The sequence below is a fragment of the Macrotis lagotis genome, chromosome 8, assembly GCF_037893015.1.
Source record: "Macrotis lagotis isolate mMagLag1 chromosome 8, bilby.v1.9.chrom.fasta, whole genome shotgun sequence".
Taxonomy (NCBI): domain Eukaryota; kingdom Metazoa; phylum Chordata; class Mammalia; order Peramelemorphia; family Peramelidae; genus Macrotis; species Macrotis lagotis.
In genome coordinates, this window is record NC_133665.1 from 13,600,211 (window position 1) to 13,625,161 (window position 24,951).

The window sequence follows — 24,951 nt, forward strand, 5'->3', positions numbered from 1 at the left end:
AAATAAAAACTGTTTTTTGCCACTGGACCAATTCCAAGAATAACTAATATAGCTAGTGATGTTCCTTAAGTTATTTTTCTTGCAAATGTCCATTTCAGCACTTTCCTTGCAAGTCCATACTAACTCATAATCAGTTTCCCTTAACAAATGCCCCAGTTTGCACATCTTTTTTTTAAATTGATTTTTATTAAAGATATTATTTGAGTTTTACAATTTTCCCCCCAATCTTACTCCCCCCCCACAGAAAGCAATCTGTCAGTCTTTACTTTGTTTCCATGTTGTACCTTGATCCAAATTGGGTGTGATGAGAGAGAAATCATATCCTTAGAGAAGAGACAAGAAGTCTAAGAGGTAACAAGATCAGACAATAAGATAATATATTTTTTTCCTAAATTGAAGGGAATAGTCCTTGAACTTTGTTCAAACTCCACAGATCCTTATCTGGATACAGATGGTACTCTCCTTTGCAAACAGGCCAAAATTGCTCCTGATTGTTGCACTGATGGAATGAGCGAGTCCTTCAAGGTTGATCATCACCCCCATGTTGCTTTTAGGGTATACAGTGTTTTTCTTGTTCTGCTCATCCCACTCAGCATCAGTTCATGAAAATCCCTCCAGGCTTCCTTGAAATCCCATCCCTCCTGGTTTCTAATAGAACAATAGTGTTCCATGACATACATATACCACAGTTTGCTAAGCCATTCCCCAATTGAAGGGCATTTACTTGATTTCCAATTCTTTGCCACCACAAACAGGGCTGCTGTAAATATTTTTGTACAAGTAATGTTTTTACCTTTTTTCCTCATCTCTTCAGTATATAGACCCAGTAATGGTATTGCTGGGTTAAAGGGTACGTACATTTCTGTTGCCCTTTGGGCATAGTTCCAAATTTCTCTCCAGAAGGGTTGGATGAGTTCACAGCTCCACCAACAGTGTAATAGTGTCCCAGATTTCCCACAACCCTTCCAACAATGATCATTATCCTTTCTGGTCATATTGGACAATCTGAGAGGTGTGAGGTGGTACCTCAGAGAAGCTTTAATTTGCATTTCTCTAATAATTAATGATTTAGAGCATTTTTTCCTATGGCTATGAATCGCTTTGATCTCATCTGTAAATTGCCTTTGCATATCCTTTGACCATTTGTCAATTGGGGAATGGCTTTTTGTTTTAAAAATGTCTCAGTTCTCTGTATATTTTAGAAATGAGTCCTTTGTCAGAATCATTAGTTGTAAAGATTGTTTCCCAGTTTACTACATTTCTTTTGATCTTGGTTACATTGGTTTTATCTGGGCAAAAGCTTTTTAATTTAATGTAATTGAAATCATCTCATTGGTTTTTGGTGATGTTCTCCATCTCTTCCTTAGTCATAAACTCTCCCCTTTCCATAGATCTGACAGGTAAACTAGTCCTTGATCTTCTAATTTGCTTATAGTATTGTTTTTTTATGTCTAAGTCCTGTAACCATTTGGATCTTATTTTGGTAAAAGGTGTTAGGTGTTGGTCTAATCTAAGTTTCTTCCATACTAATTTCCAATTATCCCAGCAGTTTTTATCAAAGAGGGAGTTTTTATCCCAATGGCTGGACTCTTTGGGTTTATCAAACAGCAGATTACTATAATCATCGCCTGCTTTTACACCTAGTCTATTCCACAGTTTGCACATCTTTACACGGGATCCAGGTACCATCATTAATCTCACATGGGTCTGAGGCCACCTATCTCTTAAGTTGTAAAGTCCAGAAAATATGTACCCTGTTTCTGGACATGTCTAGACATTTGCTACTCCTCAGACAAATATCCTGCTCTATCAGTTATATGTATGTGTATATATATATATATATATATATATATATATATATAATCACCCTGAACTGAGTCATATGCCACTGGTGTTTCTCTCCTCCTTCTCTCTCAAAGGAGAACATTTTTACCCTGCCTCTCCTCTTCCTTTCCATAAGGAGAAGGGCATAAGTAGGGGTGTCACACTTACAGAGTCAAGGGGAAGTTACAGATAAACAATGTATACATAGGCAAGAGATGATGAAGATGAGTTGGTCCAGTATCTCTCCTGTCTCCTCTTCTCCCCTGGAGACATCCAATGCCCTTTCTTCATCTTCTGAATCTGTTCTAAAAAGTCCTCTCCAGTTCTAGTGACTAGTTGAGACTTTGTCTTCTGGTAAAGAAACTGCCTAACATCTTACTCAGATCAAAATACAAGTTTCCACCACAAAACAATGAGATTTTGGAACTTATTACATTTTGTCTTATTGCCATACTTCACTTTTAACACATTAGTGTTTTACTACATGAGCAAACTCCCAATGAGAATTATCACATTGACTCAAGCTTATAACATATTCTACAGTCATCTTTGTTCTAAGAGTACCCAGCATCTGGCTTAAAATAAAGCTATTTTAACCTTTGCTCTCATTACAGTAATGACTTAAACACCCTTAACCAAAATGAATTTTTTTCTAAAATATTCCCATATTTTCCTTTTCCTGGTGTACTTATCTCACAGTCCTTTCCTTAAACTAGAATTTGGAACTGTAATTATCCTAAGAATTTCTCATTCTTCTTCTTACCCAAATATCCCCTCTAATGCAAAAACTAAGGAAACTTAATTCCTATTGTAGCATGTAGTAGCTGCTAGCAGGTGACTGAGTCAGACATCTAACCTATCTTTGGCTATGAGATCCAATTCACCTAAAACTTCTTTCTCTGGTTGCTTAGTAACTAACTATAAAAGGTCCAGGACATTAAAGGAAAATTTCTTTACAGATATAAGTATTGAATATCAGTGTCCAGGTAGAACTCATGTGGGCAAGTCTGTCTTAGGTCAGATTTATTCTTCCAGGTGAGACATTATCCAAATGTCATTTTGAGGAAATCAAGTCAAAGGGGTCCAACCTCAGCCATACTGAAAAGCCATCCCTTCCTCACATATCCCTGTCCTGACATCTTTAGCCCATTGGCTTCCTTGGCTCCAAGAACATGACATTTACCCAGTAGCATTTTCTTTCGTGACCATCCTGGTATCTGACAAGAGAAAACTGATTAAAAATCTCATCATCTAAAATAGTTGTTTTACCTAATTAAAACTTCCAGTGAATACAGTTTGCTAAATTCCAATTATAATCTTAATGGGGTCACAATTAATGAAACCCCTACCTAAAGCTCTGAGTGTCCTTCATGGGTCTTTGTCTAAAATCAGGTATCCTAACTATGACTGACCCTACAGACTTCATCTACCTTTTACTAGAGACATCCCTTCATCTGAAATCATATCTACTCCATCTCTATATAAAGATGGTGTATCAGATTCCCATTGGCTAGAGAAACTTCCTTCTAGCCTGTTGTATTTTATAATAACCACAGCTTTAGAGTATTTTATATATAAAATATTCCCAATTCACTTATAAAACTAGACATTTCTATACATAAACTTGTTTGGCTATTAGCCATCCTCAACATACAAATGGTTATTTTTGTTTTTGGAAGGCAGTTGGGGTTAAATGACTTGTCCAGGGTTGCACAGCTAGGTAATCATGATCTAAGTGTCTGAGATCCGATTTGAACTCAGGTCTCTTGATTCCAGGGCCTATCCTCTGCACCACCTAGGTGCCCCTTAACATATGAATTACTTTTCAGAATTCTTTAAAACCATTAGATCATCTTAGGTGGCTTTAAATTTCCAACATGCGTTATTAATTTCAATATAACAGAACAGTAATAAGCATAATACACACATTACTAGATTGTACAAAGCAGTCGTTCCATTATTACATTATTCATGAACCCACAGTTCTATCCCAGAAAGCATCATACTTTTTGACATTTCCCTTATTGCCCTTCAAAGCAATCACATGTTAATCCCAGGCTTTAATAATACAATATTTAAATAACATTCACAAGAGATAAATATTGCAAAGATAATCTCTTTGCAGTTACAAAAGTATATCACATAAATGATAAATACATCTTATTCATCAAAAAGTTATCTTACAGTGGGGCCCACACAATTGCTATTTGTTCAGAGCCCCTCCATCAGCTATCTGAAGTTATCAAGAGAGAAGTCCACATCCTTGAACTCCTTAAAATTAAACATACATTGTTAATATATAGTAGTCATAAGATTCTAATTTAAATATCACATGTCACTTAGAACAAGAGCAAAATGAATATCACACGATCTTTATACTTTTGTCTCTTTACCCAGAACTTCAGAATCCAATCTCGTATATATCATACATTTAAAACCCCAATCTGTATTTTATACAGAGAATCCAGCACTCACATTCCAAAAGCTGTATCCAAAATAAAAATGCAATTGTTAGCATTATTAGGCTTAACATTAAAATGTTTTAGGGCATTTTCTCAGAAGAAATCAGTAAATATCCCTGATAACATAGGTATTTCTCCTCTTAGTAACACAATACCACTTTTCTTTAACTCAGAGGTGTTACAATAAATGAGTCTCCTAACCCCTGGATTTTATTTTTTCTTTCTTTCCCAATCACATATCCCACTTGTGGAGGGATCTCTTTCCCTTTAAGACTTAAGTACTTGAGGGGCGGCTAGGTGGCAATGGATAAAGCACCTTGGGAGTCAGGAGTACCTGGGTTTAAATCTGGTCTCAGACACTTAATTACCTAGCTGTGTGGCCTTGGGCAAGCCACTTAACTCCATTTGCCTTGCAAAAACCTAAAAAAAAAACAAAGACTTAAGTACTTGAAGTCTCCTGTCTCCCCCTCCCCTTCCTATCTCCCTCCCTTCCTCTCAGCCTAGGGTTCTAGTCTTAATAAGGTGGTGGATGGGATCAAGACCACCACTTGTCAACCCACTACACCCTTCCCCCAACCCAGGGAGAAAGTATGGAACCTTTTCCAGGTACTCATAAGGATAGAAATCTCCCCTCCTATAACTTCTCAATTTTTCCCTTAAATGTGACTTAGAGTAGAGTTTGGAACTTTTAGAACCAAGGAGAACAGAAAATTTGGAGAAAACTCAGGCTGAGATAGGAAGCAATAGGATAACTTCACTCAAAAACCTTTGAAAATACCTTGATGCATTGATCATTTACACAATGGATAGTTAGAAGAAACTAAAGGGAAAGGGGAACATAGCTTTATTTATGTTAGTGTTTTATTGTATTCCCCTCACAATTTTGTGAATACTTGTAGACTGAAGAAATGGAAAGCTATAAGTAGACTGTGTACTATCTGCAAAAGAGAAGCAAATTCAGGGGTTTAGGCTATTGCAAGAAAAGTTTCAAACAAAAGCTGGGGGGTCGACCTAGGTCATAGGATTTTGGTCTCTAGAGTCAAAATGGACTGACATTACTTTTCCCACTTCATGCTGTGTGGAAAGAAAGAACTAATAGGAGCTAGTAAGGAATGTTTCTTATTTCTCCATAGAAAAATAGAGATAAATGATAAGACATAGGAAATAAGAGACTTAGTTTTTTTTTGGGGGGGGGGGTTACAAGGCAATGGACTTAAAGTGACTTGCCCAAGATCACACAGCTGGGTGCTTATTAATTGAACTCAGGTCCTCCTGACTCTAGGGCTGGTGCTCTATCCATATGCCACTTGGCTGCTTCCAAGACTTAGTAATATTTTAAATCAAGTTGAGGTAACTGAATGTTATAAATGAATGAAAAGGAAAAACCTGCTAGAGTGAGAGAAAATTGTACATTTTATTCATGAACCTTGCAAAATACAACTTACAAGGTACTGATACTTCACTTAGGCGTGAAGCACGAATTAGTCTTCAAAGTCAGGTAATTTATGGTCCACCCATTCCATGACATGCCCCTAATTTGATCCCCCCACACACATTATACAATGCATGACATGGTAAAGAACCCCAATTGTCACAGGGGGTGTGTGGGTTAATATGCAGTTACCCAATTGTGCAAACTCAGTAGCATTGCGTCAAGATCTCTAGGTCACTCTTGACCGGTTGAGAACCGATTTGGGGTTTGATATCCCTGGAATGGGATTAAGGAAAACTCTTCCAGTCTTGTGATTGGCTCGGTCATTCCCCCATCTAATGGATTCCCTAAGGGCTCCCCTCCACACCCTGTGAAGACCAACACCCTACATTTCTCACAACTCCCCCCTTTTCTTTTTTTTCTTTTTAATAACAACTTGGTCTTCACACTTCACCAGCAGTGTCTTCCTCAAATTAATTCACAATCCTCATCCTTGATAGGACTATTGACTTTCCCTATCAATATCTTTACCTCTTCCTTATTAGAGTCATACACTAGTCCTAATTTGCTGATAAAAATCTTGTACTGTTTGAGTTATTAACTGGATCATACATGGGAGATGCACATGGCTAATAGGATTCTCCCACTTAGGGCCAATAGTAGGATACCCAGTTACTGTTTCCACCATGAACCAGTAAACCAGTTCATTCAAGTGGTACTAAATGGGCTTGTCTGGGTTTGGACTGGAACAAGTGCCAACTTTCTAATATCCCTGGCTATCTTCTTTACCACCTGTCCATTGTCATCTATCTTTAGGCAGCAGCTTGACAAGTTCAGTTTACCACAGACTACTCCTTCCTTGGCCAATAGGTAGTCTAGTACCAATCTATGTTAAATACTCGCCTCTCTTGTTTGCATGACTTGGGTAGCCAGTAATTCCAAGACCCTAGCTGTTTGATGGGTAATTATTTCAACTATAGCTTGGAGTCTTATTAGCCTATTCAGGATATAAATTGGGATTCCATAGCCCCAACACCCATCCTTTGCCCTTAAGTCTAGATAATTCCCTGACCAACTCTTTGGACAATTGGGTCTAGGCAGTAGTAAATCCAATAATGCAAATCCAATAATGTCCTTCTAGTACTAGTTGGTCTTCCAGGAATAGTTTCCAACAAATGGATAATACTGTTCCTCCTCTTTACTTCCAAGGGGCCCTCTTAAATAGGCCACATAATCATCATGATGATAGGTACATTTCCAAAGTTGCTGTACCTCCTTCCACTGCAAGTTTTTATACCAGTGGTTTTAGAAAGGTCTTCCTGGCTCCAAAATCCAAACTAAATTCCTGATTTTGTGCCATTGGGTCAACCCCAAGAATAACTAATATACCTGGTGATGTTCCTTAAACTATCTTTCTTGCAAATGGCCATTTCAACACTGCTTGAAAGTCCATACTAACTCATAATCAATTTCCATTAACAAATGCCCCAGTTTGTGCATCTTTACAAGGGATCCAGGTACCATCATTAATCTCACAGGAGTCTGAGGCCACCTATCTTGTTGTTGAGTCCTGAATATATGTACCCTGCTTCTGGACATGTCCAGACATTTGCTATTGCTCAGGCAAATATCCTGGCCAGTCACTTATAAACAGTAGTCACCCTGAACTGACTTAGTCACATGCCACTGGTATCTCTCTCTCCTCTGGATCAAAATTCTGTGCCACCGTGCACCTCTGACCAAGGACTGAGAATCTAGGCCAGACCTAGGGGTACCCAAGGCCAATTCTCAAACTGCTGTGAACTATGGCAAGTCCAACAGCCACAACAAAAGACCGGGCATTGACTTCTGCCAGCTAGACTCTCTTCCCACCTTTGCTAACACCCTGTAGTCTAAATCAGATATATAGGACTCACTCCCTAGATAGGATACACAGACTTACCCAATAATCTCCCTCTTTCTTTCTCAGTGGAGAACATTTTCACCTTTCCTCCCCTCCTCCCCTCCTCCCCTCCTTCCCTCCTCCTTTCCATAAGGAGAAGGGCATAAGTAGGGGTGTTGCACTTACAGAATCAAGGGGAAGTTACAGATAAGCAATGTACACATAGGTGAGAGATGGTGGAGATAACTGGTCCAGTGTCTCATCACTCCTCTCTTCTCTTCTCCCTTGGAGACATCCAATGTCCTTCAGCATCTTCTGAATCTTTTCCAAAAAAGTCCTCTTCAGCTCTGGTGACTCCTTGAGACCTTGTCTTCTGGTAGAGAAAAACTGCTTAACATCTTATTCAGATCAAAACACATGCTTCCATCACTAAACAATGAGATTCTGGAGCTTATTGCAATTTTCATTTTGCCTTATTGCCATATTGACACACATAGTTCACTTTTAACACAAACTTCCATTAGTATCTTACTATATGAGCAAACTCACAAGCTTGAGATCATTCTCATTGGGAGTTTGCTCCATACACATATATTCAACAGTTGTCTTTGTTCTAAGAGTACCCAGCATCTGGATTAAAATAAAACAGTTTTAACCTTTGCTCTCATTACAATAACGACTCAAACATCCTTAACCAAAATGAATTTTTTACCAAAAAAATTCCAATATTTTCCTTTTCTTGGTATACTTATCTAACTCACACTCCTTTCCTTAAAACTAGAAATTGGAACTGTAATTATTCTAAGAATTTCCCATTCTTCTTACCTAAATATTCCTTCTAACATAAAAACTAAGGAAACCTAATTCCTATCTTAGCATGTAACTGATAGCAGGTGTCAGAGCCAGACACCTTAACCCATCTCTGGCTATTAGATCTAATTTACCTAAAACTTTCTAGGACATTAAAGGAAATTTCCTTTATGAGTATTGAATGTCAGTGTCCAGGTAGAGGTCACATGGGTAAGTCAAATGTCTTAGGCCAGAGTTATTCTTCCAGGTGCGATATTATCCAGATGTCATTTTGGGGAAATCAAGTCAAAGGGGTCCAACCTCAGCCATACTGAGAAGCTGCCCCTTCGGCTGCCCATCCCTGTCACCTGACATCCTTGGCCCATTGGCTTCCTTGGCTCCAAGAACATGACATTTACCCAGTAGCATTTCTTTTTTGTTGATCATCCTGGTATCTGACACAAGAGAAAATAGATTAAAAGTCCCGTCATCTAAAATAGTTGATTTACCTAATTAGAACTTCCAGTGAATGCAATTCAGTAATTTCCAATTATATTCTTAATGGAGTCTCAATTAATGAAACCCCTACCTAAAGCTCGATTATCCTTCCTGTGTCTTTGCCTAAAACCTGGTATTCTAACTATGACTAGCCCTACAGGCCTGTCTCCTACTTCTTACTAGACACATCCCTTTGTCTGAAATCATATCTACTCCATCTCTATATAAAGATGACATATCAGATTCCCCTCAGCTAGAGAAACCTCCTTCTAGCCTATTGTATCTTACAACAAATAAATGCCTCATTTGTTAAGGAGATTGCACAGAGGAATATCAAATTATCTTGTGTTTATCTTTCCTATATTATATAGTGCTTTTACTTGAAAGCAAACAACCACTGCTTTGGAATATACATATATAGATCCAAAATATTCCCAATTCACATACATAGCTAGAAACTTCTACACACAAACTTGTTTACCTACTAGCCACCCTCAACATACAAATGGTTATTTTTCCCAAGGCAATTGGGTTAAGTGACTTGTCCAAGGTCACACAGCTAAACACTCACTAAGTATCTGTAGCCTAACCTGAACCCAGGTTTCCTGACTCCGGGGCCGGTGCTCTATCCACTGAGCCACCTAGCTGCCCCCTAACATACAAATTACTTTTCAGAAATCTTTAAAACCATTAAAGCATTTTAGGTAGCCTTAAATTTCCAACATGTATTATTAATTTCATTATAACAGAACAGCAATAAAAGTAACATACAAATTACTAGATTGGACTAAGCAATCCTTCCATTATTACATTATTCATGAACCCACAGATCTATCCCAGAAAGGGTCATACTTTTTCACATTTTCCTTATTGCTCTTCAAATCAATCACATTAAGTCCCGGCTTTAACAATGCAGTATTTAAATAACATATCCACAATAGATAACTAAATATTGCAAATATAGTCTCTTTGTAGTTACAAAAGAATCACATAACTGATAAAAACATCTTATTCATCAATGTTACCTTACAATAGGGCCCACAATTGCAATTTGTTCAGAGCCCCCCCATCAGCTGTCTGCAGTTACCAAGAGAGAAGTCCACATTCTTGACTTCTTTAAAAATAGACATGCATTGTTAATATACATTAAATATTAAGATTCCTATTTAAACATCTCATTTCCCTTAGAACAAGAGGAAAATGAATATCCCATGTTCTTTACACTTTTGTCTCTTCACCCAAGTTCTCAGAATCCAGTCTCATACATGAGACATTTAAAACCCCAATGTAATTACAATTCAACTAACTTCCCAAAGTTTTTTGATAAAAGCTTTAGAGTACCTTGTACAGAGAATACAGCACTCACATTTCAAAAGCTCTATCCAAAATAACAGTACAATTGTTAGCATTATTAAACTTAACATTAAAACCAAAAGAAATCAGTAAACATCCCTGATAACATAACTTTTCTTTAACCCAAAGGTGTTACAATAGTTTAAAATCCCAAACCACATGACTCCTTGCAAAAGTTCAATAGTGTTAAAATAGTTTAATCCCAAACTATTTTAACAATCTAGGTTATTTAATTCCTCCCATTCTGTACAAATTTTGTCAGAATGTTACAACACTAGTATCCCTCTTTTAAAACCCTCAGCACGCTTTCTAAAGCTCTAAAAACTTTAAAAACAATGAAAGTCATCTCTTGAGCCACATGGCCAGCAGATATTCATTAAATGTGATTTCCTTTCAATAAAGGAGTCTTTTAACCCCGGGATTTTATACATTTTTTTTTCCAATCACATACCCCACCTGTGGAGGGGTCTCTTTCCCTTTAAGATTTAAGCACTTGGGCCCTGTCTCTCCCCTCCCTCCCTCCACAGGTGGGGCACTTAGGTAGACTCAGTCTAGGGTTCAAGTCTTAACAAGGTGGTGGATGGGATCAAGACCACCACATGTCCAACCCACCACCCCTTCCCCCAACCCAGGGAGAAATCATGAGATCTTTCCCAGGCATTCAATAAAGTCTTTCCTCCTAGAACTTCTCAATCTCTCCCTTCTCTTAAACTCTTCTAAACTCTCCCCAAAGTACAGCTTTTTCCTCTTTAAGAATTTACCCCCACCCTTCCCTTAACTCTACACACCTTGCATAGCTATCACTGGCTCAGTGAGGGAAGGGCTGATTTCCACGTGCAGGCCACTGCACACTACTTCCTTCTCCCCCACCTTCTGAAACTCCTAGGCCCCACTCCCAGCTAGCCCTCTTTTAAAAACTTAAGCTGGGTCCTCAGACCCAGAAATGCCTAAAATAGACACTTTCACAAGACAGGACATAGAACAAATACACACACTCCGGGGGAAACATTCAAACTCACTCACACAGCATTGGATCCAATCACCTTCCTTAATTTAGAAAGCAATTCTTTTTCTCCTCTCTCCAGATTTTCCCTTTCCTCTTGGACCCCGCTGTTAGCATGATCCCTAGGAGCAGCCAGGGGATCCTACCTATTTTTTTTTTATTATTTTCTAACTTGCTTAGAAATAATTTAGCATCCCCAATTATCCAGCATGCTGCATATTTCACCTTCTCTTTATTTAATAGTACCTTATGGTTCACTGTTCATTAGACCCAAACCTTGGCCACCAGACAGACTGTCCTTGGATGGGGATTTGTGGCCATTCAGAACAGCAGTATCTGATGAACTTGTTCTTCTCTTGACCCTGGACAGCATCCTCGCTGTCCCAGCTAGCTCATTTCCTACCCAAAGGCCTCTCCTTGGGTATTGGATGGGGGGGGGTCTCTTCCTCCCCTCCCTGAGGCGCCTTTCAACCCCTGGCCTCCCATCTAGGACTTCCTTTCCTGGGAATTGTCTAGAATCAGCCTCGAAAGATAAAAATTGAAATTTTCCTACCTTTCTGAGTCGTTTCCACAATTTTTCATCACTCTCCCTGTCAATGGCAGGGTTTCAGGTCCATTCAGAGATCCACCCAAGGGAACCCTGGAAAAGAAACAAGGATCTGGCTTGAAATCAAGCTATAAGCACTCCTTCCCCTGGTCTCTTCTGGGGTTTCCTCAAGGGCTTCTGAAGATATCGGCATGAGCCCCCAAATTGTTATAAATGAATGAAAAGAAAAACCTGCTAGAGTGAAAGAAAATTGTACATTTTATTCACAAACCTTGCAAGATACACCTTACAAGGTACCGGTACTTCACCTAGGCGTGAAGCATGAATTAGTCTTCAAGGTCAGGTAATTTATGGTCTTCAGAAACTCTTTCCCCTCCCTCTTGGATGTTCATAGACTCTCAGAGTTTGAGTTACAATCTAATCTACACCCATTCTATGACATGCCCCTAATTTGATGCCCCCCCATGTCATATGATGCATGATATGCTAAAGAACCCCAATTGTCACAGGGGGTGTGTGGGTTAATATTCAATTACCCAATTGTGTATTAGTTCAAGATCTCTAGGTCACTTTTGACTGGTTGAGAACCGATTTGGGCTTTGGTATCCCTGCAATGGGATTAGGAAAACTCTTCCAGTCTTGTGATTGGCTGGGCTATTCCCCCTGTCTAGATTCCCTAAGGGCTCCCCTCCACACCCTGTGAGGACCAACACCCTACATTTCTCACCCTGAATAACTTTTTACCTCTAATTAGCCAATTCTTAGTTATAGATTCTCCAAAATTCTCTTGTAGTTAAGTAAAATATTTGTGTATTTTAAAACATCTGATGACTGTGTTATGCTACAGCGTACAGCAGATATATCAAACTGTAATTGGGAAATACTTAACAAAATAAATAAAAATATAATACAACACAGATAATGTTAATTTGTGATTTTCTAAACCAGTATGCAGACTATAGGATCTTTTCTATTTGAATTTGACACCACTGATGTACACAGTGCAGAGAAGAAATTAAAATTGAAAGACCATGAATCCCAGGAGCATTGGTTGTTGAAAAAAATTCCCTTTTATTAGAAGAAAGTTTCCTTATAAGTAAGACCAATTGATCTTTTGCCAGGAAAGCTGTTTGTTGGTTCCCCTGAAGGCACCTTTCATTTGACTTGCTCTTCTTGCTTAGTCCAGTTTTAGTAGAAGATGCTTGCAATAGGATAATATTCTTTCTGTTTTGATACCACCCTAGATAAGGTTAGCACAATCGGCTGCTGTGTGGCAAGATTCAATGAGATAGATTGGAATAGTAACAAGAGAGCAGGATTTTGACCTTGGCTTTGGGATCAATTTATTTTCTTGACCCTTGTTAGTCACTACTTCTCTAAATTTCAGTTTCATCATCTGTAAAAATGAAAAAGATGATTGGTTTATTTCTGAAATCTCTTACATCAACAAAATTATGTGATTTTTTCCTACTGACTCCTAAGTCTTTTTCCAATTTAATTGACCTGAGTTTATAATTTCATAAAAATAACTTCAAGTTTTTTAAATTATATTTTCATAAAAATAGCTTCAAGTTTTTTTTTAATCTGACACATTACCTTATACTGCCCAAATTAAATCTCAGTTACCATTATTTCTCTCATTCAGAAAACCTTATAGATTTTTCTTGTAGCCACTGACTACTTGAGTTCGGGTCTGCTTATGAGGAATCGTTTTTCAGACTTGGAAAAACAAGGGTGGTAAAGGGAAAAAACCATGGGAGAGAAAATCAGTGCATAAAACAGAATTTTTAAATGGAAAATAGTAGGTTTTGGTTTATATTCAGGTTCCATCATTCTTTTTCTGGATGTGGATGGTATTTTCCATCACAAGCCATTTAAAATTGCCTTAAATCATTGTACTGCTGAGGATAGTTAATCATTACCCAGTGTTGCTGTTAATGTGTACAATATTTTCCTGTTCTGCTCACTTCACTCAGCATCAATTTCATGTAAGTCTTTCTATGAAGTCTGTCTGTTCATGATTTTTTCTTGAACAGTAGTACAGTAGTACTCCATCTTATTTATATACCACAGTTTGTTCAGCCATTCTCCAGTTGATGGCCATCCCCTCAAATTTCAGTCTTTGCCACTATAAAAAGAGCTGCTATGAATATATTTGTACATTTGTGTCCTTCCCCCTTTTTCTGATCTCTCTGGCATATAGACCCTAGTTAATGGCATTATTGAATCAAAGGGTATGCACAGTTTTATTGCCTTTTGGACATAGTTTCAGATTGCTCTCCAGAATGCTTGGATCAGTTCATAATTCCACCAACAATGCACATTCCCTCCAACATTGATATTTTCCTTTTTTGTCATATGACCAATCTGATAGGTGTGAGTGTATCAGAGTTGTTTTAATTTACATTTTTCCAATTAAAAATGATATTTTCATAACTGTAGATAGCTTTGATTTCTTAATTTGAAAACTCCCTTTTCATATCCTATGAACAGTTATCAATTGGGGAATGACTTTTGTAGTCTTATGAATTTGACTCAGTTCTCTATATATTTTAGAAATGAGTTCTTTATCAAAAATGCTAGCTGTAAAAACTTCTTTCCCAACTTTCTCTTTAAACTATTCCTATTGACATTTGACAATTTGGAAGATCTTCAAGCCAACTATAAACTTGGACAATTTCACTGAGTACGCTCTCCTAAAAAATTTGCAAAAAATGTTAAATGAGACCAATTGTAGCACCAAGGGAAACCACACTGTTTGCAATTATATATTTAATGAAAACTTTAAAATTGGGAATAAGAAATAACTTATTACCAATCATAATAGTGACAATGTGGAAGAGCAAAGTGCTTCATAGTCCAATCGTAAATATTTTGTTCTAATCATAGCCATTTTCATGTTTGGTTTGAAATATCCTAGAGGACTTATGCTTTATAGCCCTCAGTGGAGGAACATGGTACTCTTTTTGAATTTGTCCAGAGTTGTAATTTACAGATCCATAATTTATTAGTGGAAAAGGAGCTCATGCCTTGGGGTAGGACTGTTTCTCTTAGTGGCCCAAATCAGTCAACATATACTTATTAAGAGCTTACATTGACCAGGCCCTGACGTAATCATTGAGGATACAAAGAACAGCAGTCTTTATAATCTTTCTACAACTTAACCTCAAGGACTTCAAAATCTAAGGGGGAGACAAAAATGTTAATAACTAGATATAAATAGAGGATATATACAAAGAAGGTGGTAAGCAATCTTAGAGGTATCTTAAGTAAAATTAGGAGCTGGTAAAAGGCTTCCTGTGAAAGGTGGGAATTAAAGTCACGAAGTAAGCCAGAGAAACCAAGAAGTAAAGGTAAAGAGGGAGAGCATTCCTGGCATAGGGTTTATTCAGCCAGTGTCAAAGGTACAGAGAGGAGACTTGAAGAGAAGAGAAGAGATTTGTGTGTGAGAAACTCTAGTGTTGCTGGATCATTGCATGGATGGGGAGAACAAACTTTTTAGTTTAGTTTAGTTTCAGTCTGGGTCCCTGGTCCCAGGAAGAGGAGCAGAAGCACAACAGGGCTTACTGCTGTAGCAGAGCAGGGGCTCCCCTCACAGTTCCAGGGCAGAAATTAGTGCTTCTGGTCACTCAGACCAGAGCACAGACAAAGAAAGTAGTCATAACCTACCCTTTTTAGACCTTGGAAACATTGAAAATTTGTAGGTCCCTAGAAGTATCTCTGAAAACAGAAGTATCTTGTTTGTTTGGAACAGTGTATCCTCCCTCCTGGAAGCAGAGCCCCACCCTAATAAAGAGTTAAAATCAAGTTACTGACTAGGGAAATGACCAAGCAACAGAAGAAAAAAAAATTGGAAATCAAATTACACACTCAGAAAAAGGTAGCAAAGTCAAGGCTTCTATATCCAAAGTCTCCACGAAAAATATGAATTAGGCTCAGGCTATAGAAGACCTCAAAAAGAATTTTGAAAATCAGGTAAAGGAGGTTGAGGAAAAATTTTGAAGAGAAATGAGAGGAATGCAGGAAAATCATGAAAATCAAGTCAGCATAGGGACAGCTAGGTGGCACAGTGGATAGAGCACTGGCCCTGGAGTCAGGAATACCTGGGTTCAAATCCGGCCTCAGACAATAATTACCTAGCTGTGTGGCCTCGGGCAAGCCACTTTAACCCCATTGCCTAGCAAAAAACTAAAAAAAAAAAGGGGTCTATTTTGGGGCATCTAGGTGGCACAGTGGATAAAGCACCGGCCCTGGAGTCAGGAATACCTGGGTTCAAATCCAGTCTCAGACACTTAATAATTACCTAGCTGTGCAGCCTTGGGCAAGCCACTTAACCCCGTTTGCCTTGCAAAAAAAAAAATAATAATAATTGAGGAAAATTGCCCTGATCCTACGGAAGCAGAGGGTAAAATAGAAATTGAAAGAAACTACTAATCACCTCATGAAAGAATGGAAATTGCTAGGAATTTTGTAGCCTAATTTCAGATCAAGGAGGAAATATTACAAATAACCAGAAAGAAACAATTCAAATATGGAATTACAGTTAGGCTGACACAAGATTTAGCAGCTTCTACATTAAGGGATTGTAGAGCTTGGATTATGATTTTCCAGAAGACAAAAGAACTTGGATTATAACCAAGAATCAATTCCCCAGCAAAATTGAAAATGGATATTCAATGAAATAATGAATTTTCAAACTTCCCTGATGAAACAACTGAGCTGAATAGATCTTCAAAGACTCAAGGGAAACACAAAAAAGTTAACAGCTAAGCCAAATCGTAAGGGACTTGATGTTGAACTGCTTGTATTCCTATAGTTATTGACAACTCAAATGAACTCATTTATTAGGGCAATTAGAGAAGATATATAGATAGGGCATAGGTGGAAATTGAATTTGAAAGAATAATATATTAAAAAGATGGAAGTTACAGGTGACTAGGTGGCGCAGTGGATAGAGCACTGGCCCTGGAGTCAGGAGTACCTGAGTTCAAATCTGGCCTCAGACACTTAGTAATTACCTAGCTGTGTGGCCTTGGACAAGCCATTTAGCCCCACTGCCTTGCAAAAACTAAAAAAAGAAAAAAATGGAGTTAATGGGAGAGAGAATACTGGGAGAAAAGGAAATAGGTAGAATGAGATAAGTTATTTCACATAAAAGAGGCAAGAAAAAAATTTTGCAGTGGAATGGAAGAGGAGGAGTAAGTGACACTTTCATTGAAATTGATGCAGAGAGGGAATAATATGCACACTCAGTTGGGTAAAGAAATCTGTCTTATCCAAGAGGAAAGTAGGAGAGGAAAGGGATGGGAGAAAGGGGGTGGGAGTGGTGGTGGTGGGTAGGTGATATAAGGGAGGGAAGTTGAGGGAGGGGATAGTCAGATGCTAAACACTTGAGAAGAGAATGGGTGAGGAGAGAGAGAATAGAATAAATGGGAGTTGGGGAAAAGGACAGAAGGAAATATCATTAGCAATAGCAACTGCGGGGGGAAAAATATTGAAACAAGTTTCTGATAAAGACCTCATTTCTATATACAGTCAAGTTTAGAAAAAATAATGAACCATTCCCCAATTAATAAATAATCAGAAGATTTGAATAGGTTTCAGATGAGGCTGGCAATGCTATCTATTTCACTTATTTTTTTTTAAATGTCCTATCTCAATATTGACAGAAGAAATATGGGTTAGAACAATTCTGAAGTATTATACCTATTGAATTGACTCAGGATAGAAAGAGAAAATGAGAAATGTTAGAGGTGATAAAGGAAAAATGAATACATTTTTGGAGGAGTTATAGAACCAACAATTCTATAGAGCAATTTGGAACTATGCCCAAAGGACTATAAAACCATGCCTACCCTTTGATCTAGCAATGCCACTTCCAGGTCTATGTTCCTGAAGAGTTAAAAACAGAAAGGAAAAGGACCTATATATGTAAGTATATTTATAGCAGCCCTTTTCAGGTGTCAAGGAACTGGAAATTGAGGAGATGCCCATTAGTTGGAGAATGACTGAAAAATTGTGGTGTATGATTAAAATGAAGTACTATTTATTATAAGAAATAATGAACAGGAGATATAGACCCAGAACATATTGGAAACTGAATAACCTCATTTTAAAAAATGAGTGGACCAAAAAACAAATTATAGAATTAACCATTTTATCATAGATAATGATAATAATGAAACAACATACCAAAACCTATGGGATCCATTCAAAGCAACTCTCAGGGGATATATTGTAGCTCTAAATGCTTATATGAATAAATTGGAGAAAGAGGAAATCAATGAACTAAATATGCAACTAAAAAAATTAGAGAAAGAACAAATCAAAAATCCCCAATTAAGTACCAAATTAGAAATTCTAAAAATTAAAGGAGAATTAATAAAATTGAAAGCAAAAAACTATTGAATTAATAAATAAAACCAAAAGTTGGTATTATGAAAAAACCAATAAAATTGATAAACCTCTGGTCAATTTGATTTAAAAAAAGAAAGAAGAAAACCAAATAGCCAGTATCATAAATGAAAAAGGTGAACTCACCACCAATGAGGAAGAAATTAAAGTAAAATTTGAAATTATTTTGCCCAAATCTATGCCAATAAATATGATAATCTAAGTGAAATGGATGAATATTTACAAAAATATAAGTTGCCCAGGTTAAATGAAGGAGAGATTAAATACCTAAACAACCCTATCTCAGAAAAAGAAATTCAACAAAGCCATTACTGAACTCCCTAAAAAAAAAAAATCTCCAGGGCCTGATGGATTCACAAGTGAATTCTACTAAACATTTAAGGAACAATCGGTCCCAATCCTATATAAACTCTTAGGAAAAATAGGGGAAGATAGAACTCTGCCTAACTCTTTCTATGAAACCAATATGGTACTGTTAACTAAACCAGGAAGAGTTAAAACAGAGAAAGAAAATTATAGACCTGTCTCCCTGATGAATATAGACGCAAAAATCCTAAATAAAAGCAAAGTGATTATAAGTCATCACTAGGATAATACATTATGATCAAGTAGGATTTATTCCAGGAATGCAGGGTTGGTTCAATATTAGGAAAATTGTTAGTATACTTAATTATATCAACAACAAACCTATCAGAAATCATATGATCATATCAATAGATGCTGAAAAAGCTTTTGACAAAATACAGCATCCATTCCTATTAAAAACACTAGAGAGTATAGGAATAAATGGACTGTTCCTTAAAATAATTAGCAGTATCTATCTGAAACCATCAACAAGCATTATACTCAATGGGGAGAGGCTAGAGGCATTCTCAATAAGATCAGGGGTGAAACAAGGGTGCCCATTATCACCACTACTATTCAATATTGTATTAGAAATGTTAGCATCAGCAATTAGAGAAGAAAAAGAAAGGAATTAAAATTGGGAAGGAAGAGACAAAACTCTCACTCTTTGCAGATGACATGATGCTCTACCTAGAAAATCCCAAGAAATCATCTAAAAAACTACTGGAAACAATTAGCAATTTTAGCAAAGTTGCAGGTTATAAAATAAACCCTCATAAATCCTCAACTTTTCTATATATGTCTAGCAAGATACAGCAGGAAGAGCTAGAAAGAGAAATCCCATTCAAAGTAACCTCAGACAATATAAAATATTTGGGAATCTATTTGCCAAGACAGACTCAGAATCTTTTTTGAAAACAATTATAAAACACTTCTCACACAAATTAAATCAGATTTAAATAACTGGGCAAATATCAACTGCTCATGGATAGGTAGAGCTAATATAATAAAAATGACAATTGTACCAAAACTAAACTATCTGTTTAGTGCCCTACCAATGAAAATTCCAAAAAATTACTAACGAGTTAGAAAAAATTGTAAGTAAATTCATATGGAGAAATAAAAAGTCAAGAATTGCCAGGAGCTTGATGAAAAAAAAAGTGCAAAAGAAGGTGGCTTAGCCCTACCCGATCTAAAATTATATTATAAAGCATCAGTCATGAAAACTGTTTGGTATTGGCTAAGAAATAGAGTGGTGGACCAGTGGAATAGACTAGGTGTAAAAGCAGGAGATGATTATAGTAATCTGCTGTTTGATAAACCCAAAGAGTCAGGCCATTGGGATAAAAACTCCCTCTTTGATAAAAATTGCTGGGAAAATTGGAAGTTAGTATGGAAGAAACTTAGATTAGACCAACACCTCACACCCTTTACCAAGATAAGATCCAAATGGTTACAGGACATAGTCATAAAAAACAATACTATAAGCAAATTAGAAGATCAAGGACTAGTCTACCTGTCAGATCTATGGAAAGGGAAACAGTTTATGACTAAGGAAGAGTTGGAGAATATCACCAAAAACCAATTAGATGATTTCAATTACATTAAATTAAAAAGCTTTTGCACAGATGAAACCAATGTAACCAAGATCAAAAGAAATGTAGTAAATTGGGAAACAATCTTTACAACTAATGATTCTGACAAAGGACTCATTTCTAAAATATACAGAGAACTGAGACATTTTTAAAACAAAAAGCCATTCCCCAATTGACAAATGGTCAAAGGATATGCAAAGGCAATTTACAGATGAGGAGATCAAAGTAATCCATAGCCCTATGAAAAAATCTTCTAAATCATTAATTATTAGAGAAATGCAAATTAAAGCTTCTCTGAGGTACCACCTCACACCTCTCAGATTGGCCAGTATGACCAGGAAGGATAATGACCATTGTTGGAAGGGATGTGGGAAATCTGGGACACTATTACACTGTTGGTGGAGCTGTGAACTCATCCAACCCTTCTGGAGAGCTATTTGGAACTATGCCCAAAGGGCAACAAAAATGTGCATACCCTTTGACCCAGCAATACCACTATTGGGTCTATACCCTGAAGAGATGAGGAAAAAGGGTAAAAACATTACTTGTACAAAAATATTTATAGTAGCCCTGTTTGTGGTGGCAAAGAATTGGAAATCAAGTAAATGTCCTTCAATTGGGGAATGGCTTAGCAAACTGTGGTATGTGTATGTCATGGAACACTATTGTTCTATTAGAAACCAGGAGGGACAGGATTTCAGGGAAAACTGGAGGGATTTGCATGAACTGATGCTGAGTGAGATGAGCAGAACCAGAAAAACACTGTACACCCTAACAGCAACATGGGAGTTATGATCAACCTTGAAGGACTTGCTCATTCCATCAGTGCAACAATCGGGAGCAATTTGGGGCTGTCTGCAAAGGAGAGTGCCATCTGTATCCAGTTAAGGAGCTGTGGAGTTTGAACAAAGTTCAAGGACTATTCCCTTTAATTTAGGAAAAAACATATATCTTATTGTCTGATCTTGTTACCTCTTAGACTTCTCTTTAAGGATATGATTTCTCTTTCATCACACCCCAATTTGGATCAAGGTACATCATGGAAACAAAGTAAAGACTGACAGAGTGCATTCTGTGGGGGGGAGGGGGAAGGGAAGCAAGATTGGGGGGAAAATATAAAACTCAAATAATATCTTTAATAAAAATAAATTTAAAAAAAAGAAAAGAAGAAATTATGAACAGGACACTCAGTAAGAAACTTGCATGAGTAGATGCAATGTGAGGTGTGCTCTATACAAAATAAGAGCAATGTTGTAGGATCAGCTGTGAATGACTTTTCTTTTGTTAGTAATGCTATGACCCAAGAGAACTCTGAAGAATTTTCCATCCCAAAAACAGAGCTGATGGTGCCTGAATTCAGTTTTTTAAAAATTTTTCTTGGGGTATCTTTGGGGGGTGTTATGTTTACTTTCACAACATGACTATTATTATGGTAATTCTTATGACTATACATTTTAACATATCAAATAATTTGCTTTCTCAATGACAGGGAGTGGAGTAGGAGAAAGGGAGAGAATTTGGAACTCAAGGTTTTAAGAATGAATGTTGAAGAGTGTTTTTTGCATGTAACTGAGGGAAAATGAAGAGAAAAAAGGAAAAAAGTACATTACACAATTAAGATCTTTATGGAAAAGAAATGATCTTATGTTCAGCTGAGCTTAGGCTTTGACGCTATTTACCAAGTTATCTCTTATTTTCTATAGATGGAAAAATCAGACTGGCCACTTTGGAACTTAGCTGCTTGTTATTAAAACAGCAAGTCATGACAAACAACGGCAGCATTATAAAAGATGTTCACCTTGCCTGCCTTGAGGTAAGACTCTTTCTTCTTCCATAGAGGGATAACTTCCTACCAACATTGTTACCCACCTCATTCAGTGGATAATGTTAACAAGGAAAGGCAGGATTTTAAATTCCTGATCTCAGGGAAATATATGTTCTTTCCTGAATCTAAATGGAAAAAAAAATCTCATAATTAGATACTAGTATTTTTTTCTGCAATTATTTGATTCCTATGTTTTTTAAGATTTTTAAATCAATTTTCTGAGCTCTTTCCCATATAAGAGTTTATTCTTCTGTGTTTTTTCTTTCTTTTATAGGGTGCAAGAGAGGAAAGTGTTCACCTTGTGAGGCATTTTTATAAGGTAAATATATATGTATATTATATATATATATATACATATAGATAAATATATAACACTCCATTGATTCCTCATTTAAACTTATGCAGTAATTTTCAAGTAAAAGAAATATGAAGAATGATCCAGAAAAGGTGGAACCAAGATAGCCAGGTAAGTTAATGAACTTCCTGAGCCCTCCCAAACTTCCCTCCAAGTAACTGTAAAATCCATCTCCACATGAGATCTGTAGCAGCAGAACCAACAAAAGGATGGAGTAAAACAATTTTCCAGTCTAAGACAGTTTAGGAAATTAACAAGAAAGGTCTGATTTACTGAGATGAGGGTGGAGCACAGACTAGGTTTTGTCAAGCCAGCTGCAGACCTTGGGCAGCAACTGAATTGGCAGCATCAGCTTCTGAAACTCTTAACCCACAGATAATAAGGGGCAGGCAAAGGTATGGGAATGATTAGATAGTTGGTCAGAAGAAGATTACAGAAGACTTTTTGCTGTTCCTATGTTCAGAATTCTGTAGCATTGCCCATGCTTGGTTCTCAGTTACAGTTCCAGCACAAGGAGGAACACTAGCACACTGGAGTCTTATCACAGGGGAGCAAGAACCCTGGTCACAGTTTCAGGGTGAAAAAAAATGTTTGTGGTCCTTCATAGACCAGAGCACTATCTGGGAGAACAGTGGCCATATCTCTTCTTAGAGTATATCATCTTTGAAGAACTGAAAACTGAGACATCTCAAGTGACTGGGTGTAGGATGTATTCAAAGAAGACTAGTACCTCTGGTTGAAGAACTGTGAAACCCTTTTCAGGGACGCTTTCCACTGTTGATGTCCACCTGAGCTACCTAACTCATCTGTGGCTCCAAGAAGCTACTGTAAAGCCTGTACAGTGCCAGTAAACTGTTTATGCAGATGGGCTAAAGTAGGTTGAGGATAACTGAGAGAGTCTCATCCTTTGATGAGTTAGTGGGGTTTCTGTCCCAAGCATGTGAAGACTTTCCCTGTTGAAATGGGCAGATGAGAAAAATTAATTCCAGTGAAAGTGAAGGCAACTGAAGCAGATGCTGTGGAGTACTTAGAGCTTGTATAGACATTGAAGATACCTAGGTCAACCATTGCATCACCAGTTGCTTTTATTTTGTCTTGCCACTGGATTGTGATGACTTTAGAAGAAAGAATGAGGGTGATGACTTCATACAACTCTGCCTTACTTAAATCCAGTTTTCCTACAAATCAAAAGACATCACCCATACCATTTTGCCATTTTTCCCTATATTAAAGTCCTGTAATGATGAAACAGTGGTGAGGATATATTGGAAACTGTAGTCAGAATCCTGCACATAGGCAGCCCAGACCTTAGGATCATTTTCTCATTGAAAGAAGCAGTGGCATTTGGCAATCCCCTGGGTATCTGAGCATCCTTTTAAAGATAGCACTGCTTAGCTCCTGGTGTGATGAAGGGGATAGAAAAGATACCCTAAAAATTTTTCTGCTTATCCAATCCTGCCTAATTACTGCAGCCGGCAAGGATCCAACCCTGTGGTCAAAAATAAAGTGTACAAACACATCTAGGGCTGTGATCCTAGAGAGATGGATTGAACACTTCCATACTGTTCTTAAGAGGGCATCTTCAATCAAGGCAAAATCTTGTTCAGACCATTTACCTCAAGTTGAAGTCAATCTGTTTCTAGCTGAAGTTCCAACTGAAGAAGAGGTTTTAAATGTCATTATGCTCCTTTCATGTGGCACTCACCATTGGTGCATGGAATGTGTGCACACTCATAGACAACACAAGTTCCAATATACCTGAAAGACAAATAACTCTTGTTATGAGGGAACTCAGCAGGTATCACATCCAAAATGCTCTTGAGTATAACAAGGCTGGTAAGCGAAGGTTTTGTGATCAAAAGCTAATCTGGTCAGCAAACTTGTATGCCTACCAAAAAGAATGAAGGACAGGCTCATGACAATGTGATTGCCATTTGCAGAAAAGCACTATACCACTATCATCAGTGCCTATACTCCTACCATGATGAACCCTGATGACATCAAAGAAAAATTTTATGAAAATATGGAGACCCTTATCATCAATGTACCTAAAGAGGAAAAGCTTGTAATTCAGGGTGACTTTCATGCTAGAGTAAGCTCAGATTCCAAGAAATGGCAGAGTCCTCAAGAGTAATGGAATTGGAAACAGCAAGAGCAATGGTCACTTAATACTGAAGACTTATGCATCTCGTGATCTTTTCATCACAATCACTATCTTCCGTTTATCTAAATTCAGTAAAACTACTTGGATGCACCCTTGTAGCAAATATTGGCATCTAATAGACTAAATGATTTTTAGGAGAAGAGACAAACAAGATGTGAGAGTGATAAGGGTAATATGTGGTACAGAATGCTGGACTGATCATAGACTCATCCTGTCCAAGCTAAATATTCACTTTCAACCAAAGCAGCCTCAAGGCAAAATGACAATAAGGAAAATTAATTTCAAGAAATTAAAATGCTGCTTCTCTAAACAAGAACAGTTTGTTACTAACTTGGAGGGAAAGTTGAGCCCACACACACAATAGGCAACAGTGGAGCAGAAAAGGAATGGGCAGCTTTCATATATTTGATGTATAGCTTTGCATTTGTTCATCTGGATCAGATAATCACAAGCATGAAGACTA

General features: G+C 37.4%; 1 protein-coding gene across 8 annotated transcripts in view; it reads left to right on the top strand.

The window, feature by feature from the left end:
* Positions 1 to 24,951, top strand: part of CLEC16A (C-type lectin domain containing 16A) — a 254,369-nt gene that overhangs the window by 83,608 nt on the left and 145,810 nt on the right. For all 8 annotated transcript variants that reach the window (XM_074196407.1, XM_074196403.1, XM_074196405.1 and 5 more), the window contains 2 exons: positions 21,848 to 21,957; positions 22,244 to 22,288. In XM_074196407.1, coding sequence (XP_074052508.1) covers positions 21,848 to 21,957; positions 22,244 to 22,288 — 155 coding nt within the window. The remainder of the gene's footprint in view (positions 1 to 21,847; positions 21,958 to 22,243; positions 22,289 to 24,951) is intronic.